This window comes from Halyomorpha halys, unplaced genomic scaffold, assembly GCF_000696795.3.
Source record: "Halyomorpha halys isolate HHAL.00 unplaced genomic scaffold, Hhal_1.1 Scaffold220.1, whole genome shotgun sequence".
Lineage (NCBI taxonomy): Eukaryota > Metazoa > Arthropoda > Insecta > Hemiptera > Pentatomidae > Halyomorpha > Halyomorpha halys.
Genome location: NW_027104907.1, coordinates 449,077 through 467,250, shown reverse-complemented (window position 1 = coordinate 467,250; position 18,174 = coordinate 449,077). Strand labels below are relative to the sequence as shown.

Sequence of the window (18,174 nt, the reverse complement as noted above, 5' to 3'; positions counted from 1 at the left end):
AATACAACTGTAAAAATACACATCATATAGTATTGGTTAATTGAAGAAGATAGTCGGGGGGAGGGAATGCGGTTAGCAAAAAAATATAAATAAACAAAAAATTATTCATTTATGCCTTAAATACAATCTTCTTCAATTAGTTATCTACGGTCAACTATCTACACCTCATACAGTATTGGATTGTAAAATAAGTTCGTAGCGTTTTTACTAGTGATTTCAATAAAAACTTCAGATTCTTGAAAATGTTTTTAACCAATTTATATGTGGCCCATTTTGATCTATTACTTGTTGGTATCTTTCAGGTAATTTTACGATTCCGTCCTCCTAGAACTTCTCAGATTTTTGCGCAACGAACTCCTCTATGTGCGTTTTGCAGTCCTCAAGGGAATTAGAGTGTTTCCCGTTAAGAGAGTTTTGAAGGGCTCGAAGTAAGTGAAAATCTGTTGGGGCAAGGTCTGGTGAATAGGGTCGGTGGAGGATCACATCCAAGCCAAACTCCAATAATTTCTGCCGGGTCTGCAGACACATGAGGACGGGCGTTATCATGATGGAAAACTGTACCTTTGCGATTAAGAGACACTTGCATGAGATATGTTAAGCGTTTGCGCGATATACCGTGTCATAGACTGAGGACTGTCTGTGGCCAATGCTTGAATTTGGTCATCATCAACATTTCAATGTTGAAATTTCAATTTCAATTTGAGCAAACCACTTACGGACGGTGCTTTCTTCTAAGACATCATCGCCATACACACTGCAAATTTTGTTAACCGTCTGTGCAGCGGATTTTTCTTTTCGGAAATAAAAAATTATTAAATGACAAAAATGAATTTGTTTCTCTTCCATTTTGAGTAAGTAAAATACCACTTAAAGATAAGAAATCCCGGTTGAAACTGATGCATATAAACACCTTAACTAATCCTTTTTTAGAATATGTAAACATGATTTTATAAACACAGAGAGGATTAAATTGAAATATTGAAAAACGCTACGAACTTATTTTACAACCCAATAGTATTATTATAATATATTTCATTCTTCGTTATATTTTATATTGTATTTTTAATCAAGTTCACTCCATACCTATTATGAATTCATAAGATCATTATTATTAATACATTAATTGTAAATTTGCATTATTATTATTTATTTCATAAGTTCTTTCAATAATTTTTATTCATTTTCATTATAGTATTTGTAAATTAAATATTATTTTTATTACTATAAATTACTTTGTATTGTACTGATCTTGCTCATAAGTCATAACAGCCTCCATTGCACTTTAATACTCAATATTGTAACTAATAAATTCCATTTATGTCTAATATTTTTATGTGTTATTTAGGCACTGATCGATAGATATTGTTATCTGGTCGGGCCATATTTTAATGTATTTTTCTGAATAAATAAAATAAGACATTTGTTCACCTAGCCATTCTTTCATCTACTTAGTATTCCTAGTTCTAAAAAAATATGAAGCTAAATTACATATTATTAACTTATATTTTGTTTCTTTATTTTCTGATATTATGATTACATATTTCATTAGTTTCATATATTTTCCTTCTCTTAATTTTAATTTTTAAATTACTAATAAACTAAAATATTCATATTTCTTGGCATTATGTAACTTCAAATTTTATTTTATTTCCTTAATTATGTTATTTTTACTTACTTATATACATTTTATTTTCCACTTCTTTCATCACTTTAATTTCATTCTGTACAATTATTTACTTTATGTCAATCTGTTTATATTTTATTTTTTGTATTCATTGGTTGCTATCTTGATCTTTGTTCTTAATCCAGATGAAGGCTGGAAATTGTGGCCGAAATGTTGGCATGATTAAATAAGTTATTTCAACTTATTTGTGCTTATTGACCGCACCCCGAAACCATCTTCTCCTCGTATAAGCCATCCACGTTCAACTATCTCTCATAATTATAACTTAATTTACAGTTTTTGTTATTAATAGTTGGAATCCAATCACTATTTACCTAGGCATTTTTGCCATTTGGGTATAATAATGAATGAGAGTAATTTGTTTAATCCAGGTTTTCTGATTGTATGAAAATTTTTGAGGCAATCAGAAGGTGGCATAACCCTATTCTCTTTCAAAGCAAAAGTGAAGCCAAAAGAGCCACGCCCACAAACGGAAGGTTTACACTGAGGTTAATAAAAATGTCCTCCATTGTAATCTGAACCGAAACATTATGCAGCCAGTGATTGGCTCGTACTTGTCCTCTACTCCTCTAATACACTCCTGGAAGGCATATTGGACGTGCCTCATTTTGGCTTCACATTTTCACTTTCTTCAGTTGGGCATCCATTACTGCTTTTTTAATAAAGTGTTTCTCTATTTTAGTAAACTGGACATTATTTAAATCTATTCTTCAATTTATTAAAAAAAAGGTGTTTTTGATAGATAATGGACAGATAGATAGATGATTGTCGTTAAATAAAGAAATAAAAATGGATAAGTACTAAGGGTTTTTTCTTGAAAATAGATAAATAATAAATTGTATACCTTTAGCCAGAGCTTAATATCAAAAGTCGTTACAATAAAGTTTTTACGTTCCACAAGACCTTTTAACTTAAGAACCCTTTACAATAATAAACAGTTTTGTTAGGGCTTGAATGGAAATCAAAAAGTCTTTTGATAAAAGTTCTTTTTTTAAGTTCTCATCAATATGGTTGTTTTTTAAGGCTACCCACAGTGAAGTTGATGTTTGCCAAGATACCTACAGGTGACCAACCTATTCAAACCATGGTAAGGGGTTAGAAGTTTTTTATTTTGAGGGACCGCCAGTCAATACTCCAGGCCGGATTCTGACATGAAAGTTCCTACTATAACTAAATATAATTGTTCACATACTTGTGCAGCAGAGCTTAGGGGGATTTTAGGAGGAAAAACATGAGGAAAGCTCTTTGAAGAGATTATATTATTATAAGTACTAAGAATAAAGTTCTCAAAATGACTTTAACTATAATAATTCTAGCATAAAAGTTCCCATAAGAACTTTATAATAAAAGTTTACCAAAAAAAGTACTAGCATAATATTTGAAGGGAGTTCTAATAAAAAGTATAAGTTAGAATATAAGGGCAGTTATTTTTGTAACTCTGTATAATATAATTCAATATTAAATCCATAAATTAAGGAAGTGTGATTTGATCTGTTTTATGTTTCAACTGAGTGATTAACAGGAAACAGGTGGCAGGCTTTAAGGCCATTTTGATTATATGATAAAATAAAAACAAAGTCCGCTTATATGTCTTTTATTCTATTTTTTTTTTTTTTTTTTTTTTAAGTATTTACAATATATATTAAACATTATGTTCTATTTACACAACAAATATATACAAACATATTAATAACAATGCAACAATATTTTTTTTAATTACAAGTAAACAAAAAAACTATCATCTAGATATTTATAAAAAATTGTTTTCAATCACTGCATAGAAATTTTTAAAAATATTTAATTTAATAAATAAGAGTTGGAAAAGGTTTGTCATTGCATGCTAGCCAATGAAATATAATAATAAAAAATACATGTATATAATAATGTAATACATTATCATATACACATTCACTTGAAATGAAAGCGTCAATATATCTATCATAAGTAAAGAGAGAAAGAAAAATTATATTTATTTTAATATTGTACATACAACTTAGAAAAAAAAATTAAAAGTAGTTAAAAAGTTTAATATTAAATAAATCTACGTTAAGAATAAAAACTTTTATACCTATTTATCCCAAATCGGGATTTCATTTTTAATGTTAAAAATATGTTTCATATTTACAAAGTTACACAATTGAACTATTAACCTCATTTTATACTAACATCTAAAAAATTATAATCAACAATTGCAACAAAATTATTCTGTATAATTATTATCCTATTTACAGAAAATAGTCAAATCTGGCGAGAGACTATTAGATACTTACTGAAGTAACTTTAGGGTGGTAATTGAGTAGCAGCTGACTAGATAAAGTTACTTAGGCTCTCAAAGTGAGAGCTGACCTTTTAATACAATTCGAATATTTTACACCTTGAAAACTATATTTAACTACACTACTATACTGCATTATATTACAGGGTGATGCTTCATTGATACAAATTGCTATCAAAAAGTATAAATGAAATAAGTAGGTACCTAAAAAAGTGAAAAATAAATAAACAACTAAGTAGTCGTCAAACATTTGTGAAAGACTTTTAATTATATATTTTACTCATATAAAAAACAACTTATTTTTCGATTTAACGTAGATACATACATTCAAGACATTATTAATGAAAGACTGTTAAACCATATCCCACTGGTAAAGTTAAAGTTAAAACAATTGTTTTCATAATTATACAAATTTGGCAACCACAACACCAAATTAAATAAACTGATAAAAATAAAAATGTTAAAAATCAAACAAAATAAAATATTGTAATTTGACAAAATTGCATTTCATTGAATAAAATATTAATGGATATTTCAAAAGGTACCCACTTACATTAATAACAAATCACACCTCAATTTCAAAAGGTACCCACTTACATTAATAACAAATCACACCTCAATTTATAATTATTTAAAAAAATTAACAACATCTTTTAAAATAAAAGGAAAGAAATAAAGAAACAACTACAAATAAATTCCTCTGTTAACTGAAGAAAATCCAGGTACTTCTCAAAATAAGGAAAATTAAAATACAATTTCAAAACAAAATAACAAAAAGAAAAAGAAAAACTTCCCTTAATCACCCTTCTTTTAAAGAAAAATCTGATACAGTCTTTTTTAAATGGCATAACTGCGCCATTTTATATTTTAACACTGCTGAAATTTTTCAAACTCCAAAAATTGATGATTCCACACTCCAGACTTATTTAAACCTAAATATTTACAAAAATGAAATTAAAATTGTGACAAAGTTTATTTAAAGGGACTATTTTTATTATAATAATAATAATATAATAATATGCCAATTCATAAGCAACAATTAAAAACAAACTATAGATGTAACAAGAGTTATATATCACTGTATTCTCATCAAAAGAAAGCAAAGATAATAATTTAACAAAAAAAAGGGGGGGGGGAAGTATAACAAATTACATTTAAATAATTTAATTTCATCAATTGATAAGTAACTTAAAATTAATAAGAAGGCCAACAAAACTGGAGAAACAATCAACAATGTATAAACAAAAAGACTAATTTAATAACATTCTGAGATTCCTAATACATACATTATAAACAAAATAAATTATATACTAACAAATAGAACAGGCTTTAAAATTGTTGAAGATTGCTAAGCAGTACCCAGCCCACTCTCACGTGATAATAAATGGAATGGCTCTGAGACCATCCTTCTTAGCACGAGGCCCGTGTTAGCATAAGACTAAGCTATGCAAAAAGTAATAAAAATGTGGCTTAAGGCTAAAAAGCCAAACAGCTACGCTCTAAGCTGTTTCTAGACGAACCCTGTAGGAGCGAAATGAAATATTGCTTCAGTTGGAGATGAGTTCACTAAGGATTAATCACAGGAACAGGGATGTACAAAGGTTACTGGAACATTTCTTTAATAAAATGAACATTTTAACCTCAAGCTTACTCGATCACCTCTCTGCAGATTCTGTAATGCTTAGGATGAAATAGCAAAAACAATTCAGGTTGTTGTGGATCCCACTGTAAGTGAAGAATCTTAATAAATGAAAAAAATTAAATACTAATAAAAAATTAGCTCTCAATAACAGTGGAGAGATAGGTTTATACGAGAGCCTTTTTTTTTATTTGGGATATAACGTACTTGTGTTTTCCAAGTAGAACAGGAAAGGTGAGGTATCCTTAAATAGAGCTAACCAACCTCTTCAAGCCAGTCTAGATAAAGTCCGAGAGTCCACAAAGAAATAAAAAGAAAACTTACAATTCAAAACGCTTCCGACACAACAATCCTAACTTTTGTGACTAAACATCTGCTACCCTACCAGAGCATAGAAATAAATTCTGTGGCATAGTAATTTATTAATCTACAAATTTGTGTAAAACTTAACAAAGTTCAAAAAGTATAGTAATAAATAATTTTTATCAGCTGAAGATTAAATTAGGAGAAAGGATATTTGTTATTTCTTAGGGTGGTGATTTAGGAACTATAAATTTTTGGTAAAGTTCACTCAGGGGAGGAGCAAAAGGATAGGGAAACTGAGAGGCTAGCTAGAGAGGATGCAGAGAGGCATTCCACTTCTCAAGTTATTTACAATATGAGAAGTGCTAGTCCTCCCTATCATCATCAACTTCTCATGGCTCTTCCTTCCCTCCTCACCAAAACAAACCCCTCCTAAATGGAACAAAGTCTACAACAAAACATTTTTATTAACTAAAATTGCTCTCATTTGTTTTTATAATTACAATTTTCTTTCATTTTTTAAAATTTATATTTTACATCAAAAAAGGAAGTAAAGTCTAATGAGTGGAAAGAAAATAGAAGAGCGGAAGGTCAGCAGAAGAACGTTTGCCACCCTCCTCCTTCCTCTACCCACAGGGCAAACTAAACCCTTCTGAAAATGAACCCCAACGGGACTCAAAGACAACAAAGGTGGGGTCCAGAACTTTGATTGAGCTAATAGGTATGCTGGATTAACACAAACACCAGGTGCAGAGAGTTTTAGCTGTGGATGAATGGCAGAGTGTTGTGCACTCTAATTGGGGCACAAGACACAACTATCGCATTAAATAGGCATAGCATAACATACTAATACCGCTAAGACCCAGGCCAAACTCATAAGAAGCTCATCCTATCATATATATGTTCATTGGATATCTAAGGAGATAAGGTTAAACCAGGCGAGGAGAAAACCTATCTTGGAGTGAGAACAAGAGTCTTTAATGTCACTCCTTATCAGGGCTACCTGAAGTAATGGGTGACCTGTTACTTATTGGACTGATTAGGATCTGATGCATTTTGGGACCTCAGGTACCTGGATACTCAGGTATCCTACGATGGCCATTTATAAAGGTTTGGCCTCAGGTATCCTGATATACATATCCCCTTCACTGGAACCACTAGCGATCAGAACACAGCTCTTGGAATTCTTAAGAGGCAGTTTGGCTATTGACTAGATTCCTACCAGAGCCCCATTTCGTAATCTATTCTAATAGCAATAGTTCATAAATACAAGAATACAAAGTAGAAACACTAATACTTTTTGTTTCATAATGGGGAAGATTATTAATGATATTATAGAAGTCAAAAAGTACAAGTCAGCGACATTACAAGTACTAACTACAAGACTAATGTTGGAAGACCGTTAATTGACTGTGTAATAATAAAAGAAAAATAATAATGTAAATTACAGAAAATATAAATTAGATGTACAGTGAAATGTAAAGTTAAATAATAATTGAAAAAAAGGTTTACACAATTATTAAAAAAATAGAAATAATATCTAATATTAAAAAGTAGATAAAAAGAAATATAAAAATACAGCACACACTAAAAGAATGAAAAAGAGAATAACAATAAAATCATGAATGAAGGAAAACAATGAACAAAATAGGACATCCCCCTTACTGAATGAAGTTAAGCACAAAAATGAAACTGAAGGGAGGCAGGATAGAGAAAGGAGAAAGTAAACCCATGTTACCTTCCAACAATAATACATAAGTAATTAATACATTAATATTGGAAGAAGTTAGTTTGGTGGTCAATAAAAGTAACCTATGTTACCTTCCAACATTAATAAATTAGTAACTAATAGGTTACTTTATCTGTAACTAATACATTAATATTGGAAGATAGTTGACCATATGAAGTAGATAGTCTGAGAGCTGGTCAATAAAGGTAACCTATGTTACCTTCCAACAATAATACATTAGTAACTAATACATTAATATTGGAAGAAGATAGTTAGGTGATCAATAAAGATAACCTATGTTACCTTCCAACATTAATAAATTAGTAACTAATAGGTTACTTTATCTGTAACTAATATATTAATATTGGAAGATAGTTGACCATATGAAGTAGACAGTCTGAGTGGTGGTCAGTAAATGTAACCTATGTTACCTTCCAACAATAATACTAATAGGTTACTTCATACATAACTAATACTCTTTTTCAAAGGTAACGTATTGGTAGTTAATATTGGAAGATAGTTGACCATATGAAGTAGACAGTCTGAGTGGTGGTCAATAAATGTAACCTATGTTACCTTCCAACAATAATACTAATAGGTTACTTCATACATAACTAATACTCTTTTTCAAAGGTAACGTATTGGTAGTTAATCACCAATCCTCACCACTTCTTTTTCCTCTCTCTATTCATTAAGGTGGTGGATGATAATTTTTGTTTATTCTCTATTTTATTGTTATTCCCTTTTTCCATCTTCTAGTGTATACTGTATTGTTATTTATTTTTTTATCTACGTTTTTATTTTATATTATTTTCGTTTTAATTAATTGTCTAAAATCTGTTTATAATTCTTATTTAAATTTACGTTTCACTGTACATCATTGTTACCTTGATTTAGTGTTTGTACCTTTTTTTGTTTTTAAGCCTTGATGAAGCCCTGAATAAATGAAGGCTTACATTAAATAGTAATTACTATTTGAGTTTTCTCTTTGACCGCTCCTGGACCATCTTCCTTTTAATTCAGGACTAATATTATCATTTTGTACTTTATTACGAAACAGGGCCCAGAGATTATGTAAATTGTTATACTTACTAAAACTATGTAAAGGATCCTAAATTATTTAGATCTACAAGCCTTTCACCCTTTCTGATAAAGACGTTATTCACTATTCGACTTTGTTTATCGTTATTCATTTTAGTACTTACCTGCATTTAGTAAGGCGGGTGACCGATTTTGTTTATTATTTTCTTCATTCATGATTTTATTGTTATTTTAAGTTGAATAACCTGTTCTTTCGTAAACGAAATAATACAACATAAGCATACTAGGGAGCAGTTGATGGAAGCAGGATAAGAGAAATGAAAGAAATAACAAATAAATAAATTATAAAAATTTTCAGCAGCAAATGAAAATATTAATATACACAATTTAAGTGACTCACAAAACATTGGTTGTTATCCTATTGGAGGAACGAGCTTCATTGCCTCTATCATTGACATGTTGGCTATGAACACTGATATATGGACTCCCCTATGTCTATATTTCCTTCCTAAAAGCTGTACCGCTACGACCTATCGGTCAGGTCAGGGGAGAAGTACTCGGTAAGAAAGCACTGTTACTAGGCCAATGGTCGCGCAAGGAGGTGATTTGGTCATCATCATCCTTGACCACCAGGTTTTTCCTCCAATTAACAGAACACACTTTATAGAAACGAGGAGTGCCCCAGAATAATTAATTAATTAATAATAAAAATAATATTTTTTACACACTTCTTTTATTATCGTCGTTTTAAAGAATAAACTAAAAAAAATATACTATTAAGAGGTTTTAGATTTTCTAAAGACTTTTCCCTCCCTCAATGATATTCAAGATTAGATGGAAACTTCTCACCCTTCGTTAATTGTCTTTTATCATTTAGTTAGACATTTACAATTAAATTATTGGACTAAAAACCAGATTTATCAAGGTTTTTCTATTTCTTAAATTAAACACCAAAAGTACTCAAATACATTTGTTCTGTCTAACAAATATTCCTAAAAACAGCACAAAACTAACATAAAATAATAATTTTTTTATATAATAAAATGTATATATAATGAAAATAGAATGAATACAGTGATACACAACTTTGTAACAACATTAGTTCGTGATAACAACCAAATTTGATACAACTTATATCAAGAGCTACTTTTAAAATGCCAATTATTTACAGCTATTACAATAGTAATAGTAAATATATGTATACAAACTAATGAAATAAATTATGTTATGTATAATGGCATTTATAAATTTAAAAACAAACGACACATAAGACATAAAAAAAATGAATAGGTACATACTCAATTAATTTCAAACAATCTAGACAACAATATTACAGTTGAACCTGTACCAATATACTGACTGAACTTTTATCTAGCAGATTTTTTTAAAAACAACTTTGAATTATTATTTATTTATTTATAGATTTGTAATTTTAAAAAGAAGAAAAGTTAAGTTATACTTTTTTTTGTGAGTGTTTATTTAAAAACAGGTCCATACAATTTAAAAAATACATGCAGAGAATGGAAAAACATCTGTCTGTCGAAGACAGTAGAATTTTAACTAAAAACACATGAATAATAACACTTCAAAAAAAAAAAAGTAATATACCTTAAAACAATGATTTTAACATATCAATAGTTTAAAATAACAATTCAGTATTCATGTTACAGCAATAAGGCATTTGTGACAACTGTGGTTTGGTGCTAATCCCTCAAATACTAACCAACTGAGCTCTTTCCTGCATAGCACATTGTACATAATTCCCAAGAGCTCTTCAGTAATATCCTTTTAACAAAGTGAATAATTGATCCGGAGAGCAGCTCCACTGCCCAAAATATTTGATTATAATTTCATTGTACTTGGAACAAGCTTCCAAGAAGTGAAAGGTATCCTCCTGAAACTTCCTTTTCATAGGAGTAACATACCAGGCAGTTAACCATACTGTCACCTGTCAACGGTTTCACACTTAAATTGAGTAATCCCGCTCTAATATGGAAATTGATACCAAAAATCACAATTATCGTTTAATTATGGCGTTACCATATAGTTAAAGTTAGAGGCATTACGAAATAAAATTGATGATGAATTAAAATTGCGGTTCTTACTGCAACAATTGAGACACATGATTTATTCTTATTATTTATGGTTCTTTTATTGGCGATTAGCCTATTACTGAAGTCCAGTCTTCAATCGTACGCAATACGTTATGTGCATACATACTACGTAGTTATCTATGATATGCTAATGATAAAAGTTGAAATTTCTCTATAAATTGAAGGTACAATATATATAATTTTGTATTTTTATCAAAAAAGCAAGTTCAGTACAGAGAACAGATTCAACAGTGCATTAGAAATAATATTTGGGAAGTAAAATTACTTTATAAATGCCTTTACACAAATTTTATTATTTATTTTTCCTTGCTCTGTGAGACTTTACATTATTGTTTAGTCAACACCTTACAAATTGTTTACAATCAACTACACTCCAAGTAACAAAAATCTTAAAATAATTGACAAAAGTTTTTAATCCAAAATAAAACAACAAGACACCAGATAAATGGATATAAAATTTGATAACTGTTGTTAATCACCGTTTTAGTTCTGATAGGACAACAAATTGTCATTAAAGAGAACAGTTCCATAAATTAGGCACACATCAGCCTTCCATATAAAACATCATACCTAATATTAAACTTAGTAATTAAATCATTTGTTTTGTTTTCAACCAAAACTTTTGTCTTTTTTTTCTCAATAAATTAATATAGATAAAAAATTGACAATTTAGTTTGAATGGCAACAGGCCTTTAAGAAACAAAACTGGGAATGACAATAAGCACAATCTATAATGAAATTGTCAAATGAAATTATTATATCAAATGAAATAAGTTTTAAACATTGATATTAGTATTATAAAAAATCATAGATAAGAAAATGATACAATCATAAAATATAAGTTTCATTATCAATCGGATTGACAGTCAATTTGATAGCAAGTATCCAGCTGTACCAGTCAAACAACCAATTGTATAACCAAATACAACAAGAAGGAAGTTTAAGTAATGTTACATTAATCAGTTAAAACAATGAACAGGGCCACAAACATGTTTAGTTTTTTTCACCAGCAATATCATTTATTGGTTATATATTTTTTATTAAAACAAGGGACTTGATAAAGGACCAAGAAGTAAACCCAAAAACTAATTTCATCATAATATAAATCGTTGTAAATAAAATATAAAATCGTAATCCACCTCAAAAAAGTTTTGAATTATTTCACAACAAAACTAGAAATTTCCAGGCAGAAATGCTGGGAACTTCAAAATAATAATGAAGATAAAAGCTACCTTCAATATAGGTTCAACATTGCTTACAATTTCGAGGCTTAACAAAAGAGTACACAAAACAAAACAAAACAAGCATTTCATATTCACATCTACAAGATGAGGTCTATGGTCAAAATCAGACAAAAAACACATCCTTAGGAAAATAAATATCTTAGCTTAACAGTAGAAAAATGCTTCAGTTTGTCATAATTCTACATACCAAGAATATGACCTTAGTATAGAAACCAAATCAATCTAAATTGAACAATAAAAAAGACCACACAAAGAATGTTCTTTTAAAAGCATTGACATCCACTCCTTACACCATTTTCATAAACCTCTACCACTACAACAAAAGAAGGTACTTGAGTTCAGTAAGACAAAGAGGTACCACTTCTTTATAAACCTCTACCACTACAACCCAAGAAGATACTTGGGTTCAGTACTAGACAAAGAAGCTCCTTACTAAGAAATGACATGGTACCATCAGGTTTATACCACTAACACTATGAAGTGCTGGTACCCACTGCATGCCTCAGGGCAGTCGCAGTTATTACAGAATATATAATTGTCTGTGACTACCAGGACCCACGAGTTCGGGGTCCAGTGAGCTAGCTAGCACATCCCCTTCAACACCTCTGGAGACGATAATTACACTAAGACCAAAAAGTAGTCTTTAAAAGCATTGACATCCACTCTTACATCTTAAGAACAGTTTTACTGACCTCTCCTTTCAACAGAAGTAAAAAGAAAAGTTTTCAAACAGGATCTCTAAAATGTTTATTACCATAGCAAAGTCGAAGTACACCAATTAGATAGTGTACTTAAAGCAATATGTCGATTTCAGCTCAACTTGGGCTGATGTATAAAATCAACATATTAATAGACAATAAGTCTCTTATGAACTAACGCTAATTTGGTAACTTATCAGTAAAAATCAAACTGTAACACAATAAGATTTTAAAATTATAACTAATTATAAAATAAATTTAATTCAAATCCAACAACGGTGATACTCGGTGATACGAGTTCAACTTCAAAGGATCACAGATCTACCTCAAGAAAACAATATCAGGTATCTTATCACCAATAGAAATTGATACATCAGGTTTTATCTGATAGCAATATAAAAAAATTCTTCAAGTCAGGAAGGAGCCACAGATAAGGAAATATTATTGCCAACAACACATCAGCAATCACAACTCAGAATAACAATTATAAAGAATTATAAAGCAAAGTTTTGAAACTTCCAATAATTTAACACAAACTGTCAAGTAGTGAATAGTTAACATTTGTTAATTAATGATTGTTAAAAAAAAAAAATAATAATAATAAAATGTCTAGAAATATAATGATAATTAATTATTTAAGTATTTTCTTATGAGAGAAATATAAACCCAAATTATTACAATTGTTTTCAACTGGTACAGCTTATGGCGCAACATGCCCTATTTATGGTTCTAAAACTTAATAATTATTGTAAATAGGACAATTAGAAACTGTCATGATATTTTTTAATCAATAATAAAAATAAAAAAAGAAAAGAACAAATACAACAGGCGCTGAATTATAAAGCAGACACAAGTTTTATTTGACTAACTTTTAAAAAAATAAATATCAGTAAAAGAAAATAAACTTGAGCTAAATCAATGCTTGTTGTAGTGAAAAAGTAACATAACAAATTCTATTTCAATGACAAAATAAAAAAAGAAAATTATCTATAACCAAATGTGAACAAATGTTACACCATTTGAATATTATAAACATCTCAGATCGATAGACTAAATAAGGAATAATAGAAACTAAACACTAAGTGAGTTGAGACGAAAATTTTTATAACTTGAAAGAAAAAGCATGGAGTCATTACCTGATTTCTTCGAAGAATGCTCCTTCCTGATCCCCGCGCAGGTGAGCATGCTCTGTAATGCATTGAAATGCCCATATTTTTATCCTCTCCAATATTTTTTTTATCTGAAATTAAAACCAATAGTACAAATTTTAAAAAAATAAACTAAAATAAAAGACAGGGCTAATGCAAAAAATAAAATCGAAGGTTTACTATGACACTGCCAACTATATATGTTAAGCCCTAAGATCAAAACTCATCTTTAAAGAGGTGCTAATAGTTTACCGTAGACTATAGAAGGAGAAGATGGTTGGGAGTGCGGTCAGCAAAAATAAACAAAACTTATTTATTTGTGCCGACGTTTTGACCAGGGCTGAAAAACAAAACGAAATAATAACCTTAATTCAGAAACCATAAAAATAAAATAATTATAAGCAAACTTGGCAACATACATAACAATAAATTAAGTAGACAGTAGTTGATTGATACTAATGGAGATATAATATAATATTGTATAGTTAAGAATTATATAAAATAAATAATAAAAAGTTTAAAAACTGAATTATTATATAATATAACAATATTATATTTCATCTTCTAAATTTTAATTATCATTTTTAACCTTATAGTTTGGATACTTTTTTTTATATTCTTATCATTGTTTATTTTATATTAATACTATTTTATTTCTTCTTTTCTTTTATTTATATACAATTTTCTTTTCACACATTTTTACATAATTTAACCCTACCTTAATTCAGCTTTTTGAATCTTATTATCTTACAATGTCAAAATATTTTTATTTGTTTTTGTATCTATTTAGCCGTGATGAAGCTCTACCAAGTGAGGTGAAACGTCTGTCAGCAAATAAATAGTCGTTAACTATTTTTGTTCTCTTTTAACTGCAGCCCTAACCATCTTCTTCGTAATTCAAAACGTATTCTTTTCAATTTCAGGCATAACAAATTATTTTTGACAATAAATCCAAGTTTGAAATAATTTGGAACATATTGCTTCTTGTCATCGAGTTACAGAATTTTGCAGTTTGTTCCTCACCGAGAAATAATTATTGTTCAAGTCAAAATAAATTTTTATTTGGAGCTCCTCAGATACCTTTGATTCCAATTGATATATGGATACTTTGGACATAAGTGGAGTTCATATAAAAGTTTTATAGCAACTACATTATTTACCCAGTATTATAATAACAAATTATTTCTTATGATAGTAGTGTACATTATGTAGACGTACACAACAGTAAATTATGGAACTATGAAATCATAGATAACATAAATTGTATTTTTAATATTTATGCAGTATAAAATAAACATTAACGTCAATTTTTTAAAAAAAGTTTTAGACTACAATCATAATAGGTATTACAAACCACAAGCAGTATGTTGTACCAAAAAATCTAAAATGTAAGATTCTGGCAAATTTTTCTGGAATTCAATCACAGAAGAAGTATTTAAGTAGCCGATTCTTTTTACCACTAATAACTCAAATTCCACAGACTACTTTTTAACAAATATTACTCCATAAATTGAAAATTGATCTTCAATAATGATCACACATAGATTCACAAAATATACAAAATTAGCAGTTTGTTAATTTAATAAAAATGGTTCAGAAAAAAAAATAATTAAATTTTAATGGGAGCCTTGCATGACTCAAGGAAGAACAGCATTCATTTCCAAACTGTTGGGATATAAAATCCTTTAATTGGGGGAAAATCTGGCAGTTAGGCGTGAACTAACCAAATCACTTCCTAGCAAAACCTTTGGTTTAGAAACGGTACCAACCTTTATCAAGAACCTAAAACCCTCTAGGGGTAGCAGGAAGTGGTTTCTATGACACAGAAAACTATTTAGTATTTAATTCTTTCTGATTTTTTTTTTAGATGATTATATCACTAAAGATAATGTTGATGAAGAAATATTGACCAAAATATATAATTAATAAAACTTATTCTCTAAACAAACAAAAATCATAAGCATTAAAATTACATACCTTCTGATTTAGATGAATTGGCCGGAAGTACATGAACTCGTCTACCCTTAGGCTTGGACTTTTTCTCTAAAAAAAATTAGACTGATGTTACATCCAATGTAAAATAACAACATAAAATATTAAAGTGGAGAAGATACAATAATAAAAATAAAAATCTTGGTATGAAAAAAATGAAACAAAAAATATATTTTTAAATTCATGAGACCTAAAACTATTTTTGAAGGATGGTAAAAGCAGTAAATAACTGGTTAATCAACTCAAATCAGGGCTAGCACACTTCATTTCAATGGCTTAAACAACATAGATAATACATCAATTTAAGACACGCTGAGTACAATGCGATAGGGAGTCTGAAACACTAGCCCCTATCTGGAGAAAATGACGTAACACCTGTTTTTGCAACATGTAGGCACCATAGAGTTAAACATGAATTTATAAAACTCCGGAGGGAAAAGGAGCTCCATTAGTTCAGGACCTACTTTGATTGCATACTGTTTTATTGCATCAACAACGAATCTGCAAGATACACAGATATTGTTACATTCTCTTGGACCAGAGAGACAGAACTGGTCTCGGATTTGACAATACGATTTGAGAGTAATGACCTCGATCAGGCAGGAGGGGAAGGACAGATATTTGGGGAGAGAGGGAGGGAGGGGGAGAGAGGGAGAGAGGGAGGGAGGAAGGGAGAGAGAGAGAGATCACGGTGAGAGGCATCTAGGTTTTGATCTTGCAGAACATTCTGAATAGAATACAGACCATTTAGAAAAACTAGGTATTAATATCAGCAATGTTGTAATTTCGGCTGAGAATATTATTCTCAACTCTCTGAACATTATGCAAAATCACTTGTATAGTAATTAACATCTGTTAGTTTAACAATATTTTAATCTGTCTTTTTATTTATTTATTTTGTTTTATACCTATTTTATCTGTTTGTGTGGGAAAGCCGAAATTATAAATTTGATAAACGAGGAGAAGATGGTAGGGGGTGCGGTCAATGATAAACACAAATAAGTTGGATTAACCTATTTTATTGTGCCAACATTTCGGCTAGAGTTTCTAGCCTTCTTCAGGGCTAAAGACAATAAATAATTTATTTAAATTATTCTGTTTATATACTTTCTTTTTTATTTTTCTATACTTACTGTGGTTATCTTGTTCTGTTTTTAGCCCTGAGGAAGGCTAAATACTCTAGCCGAAACGTTGGCACAATAAAATAGGTTAATCCAACTTATTTTTGTTTATCATTGACCGCACCCCCAACCATCTTCTCCTCGTTCATCATCCATGGCCAACTATCTCTCATAATTATAAATTTGATAATGTTTTAATTTTTTTATTTTATGTAGTAACTCTTAATGGGTGAGTACTTTAGAAAGATCACTAGACAAAAAAAAAGAGGGTGGATGATAGTCAACTTACAAATTTTAACTTTAATTATATTATTTTAGATTCAATTGATTTATTCAATTAAAAAATATCGCAAATGTAATTCACTTAATGATTTTTTGAAGTGAAACTTCTTTACCGATGTTTTACAACAAAAGAAAAAAAAATTATACGGGAGTCAATTGATTTCATAATACGAGATAAAACAGAAGTAGTAGTGAGAAGGAGAGGGAGCAATGCTGGTCAATTCTAGCAGGAAAAGTTTTATATTGTAATAGAAGAATAGGAGCTCAACAACCCAGGCAGTGCCAGTCTGATTGTGTTAGCTCCAATTATTCTATAAGCTAGAATAGACTTAGGTTGTTCTATTCTAATTATTATTATTTTTATTATTATTATTCAGGATCTGATATTTTCTGCATTAGGCTATAAGAGGGAAAGCATGATTATTATTTTTACAATTTTAATATATTTTCCCATTTCAAAAAGTTTCACTTCTGTCAGCCAGTTTTAAGACTGACACAAAATTTTATATCATAAAAAAATATTAACAAATTGATGAGATATATATTATCTTTTTACCTGCCATAGGAGCTTCAGGTTCCGAAACAGGAGATGTCCTCGATTTGGTCTTTATTCTACACAGACAAAATAAAAAAATATATTTAATTATAAAAGCCATACTATATAAAAAAAACAAAAAAAAAATAAGGTAAAAATGTATAATTTATTTTAAATTTAAAAAGGTCGAAATTTGTAAATATTGTCTGGCTCCAAGATTTTTTAATTTTTATAACAACGAAGGTTTTTCTATAATTTTGTTATCACTCTATTTTACCACTTCATCTAGTTTTTATTACATAACAAAATTTGATGAGTTAAACACAAATAACAAACTATCGAGAAGAAATCCAATGCTAAACTACAACT

General features: G+C 29.4%; 1 protein-coding gene across 1 annotated transcript in view; it reads right to left on the bottom strand.

Moving 5' to 3' along the window:
- Nucleotides 1-4,694: 4,694 nt before the first annotated feature.
- LOC106679799 (serine/arginine repetitive matrix protein 1) overlaps nt 4,695-18,174 on the bottom strand; it is a gene marked incomplete in the record, with an annotated part of 25,765 nt that continues 12,285 nt past the window's right edge. Inside the window, 4 exon segments of the mRNA XM_067046026.1 lie at nt 4,695-4,891; nt 13,864-13,967; nt 15,853-15,918; nt 17,827-17,882. Of these exon segments, the coding sequence (XP_066902127.1) occupies nt 4,886-4,891; nt 13,864-13,967; nt 15,853-15,918; nt 17,827-17,882 (232 nt within the window).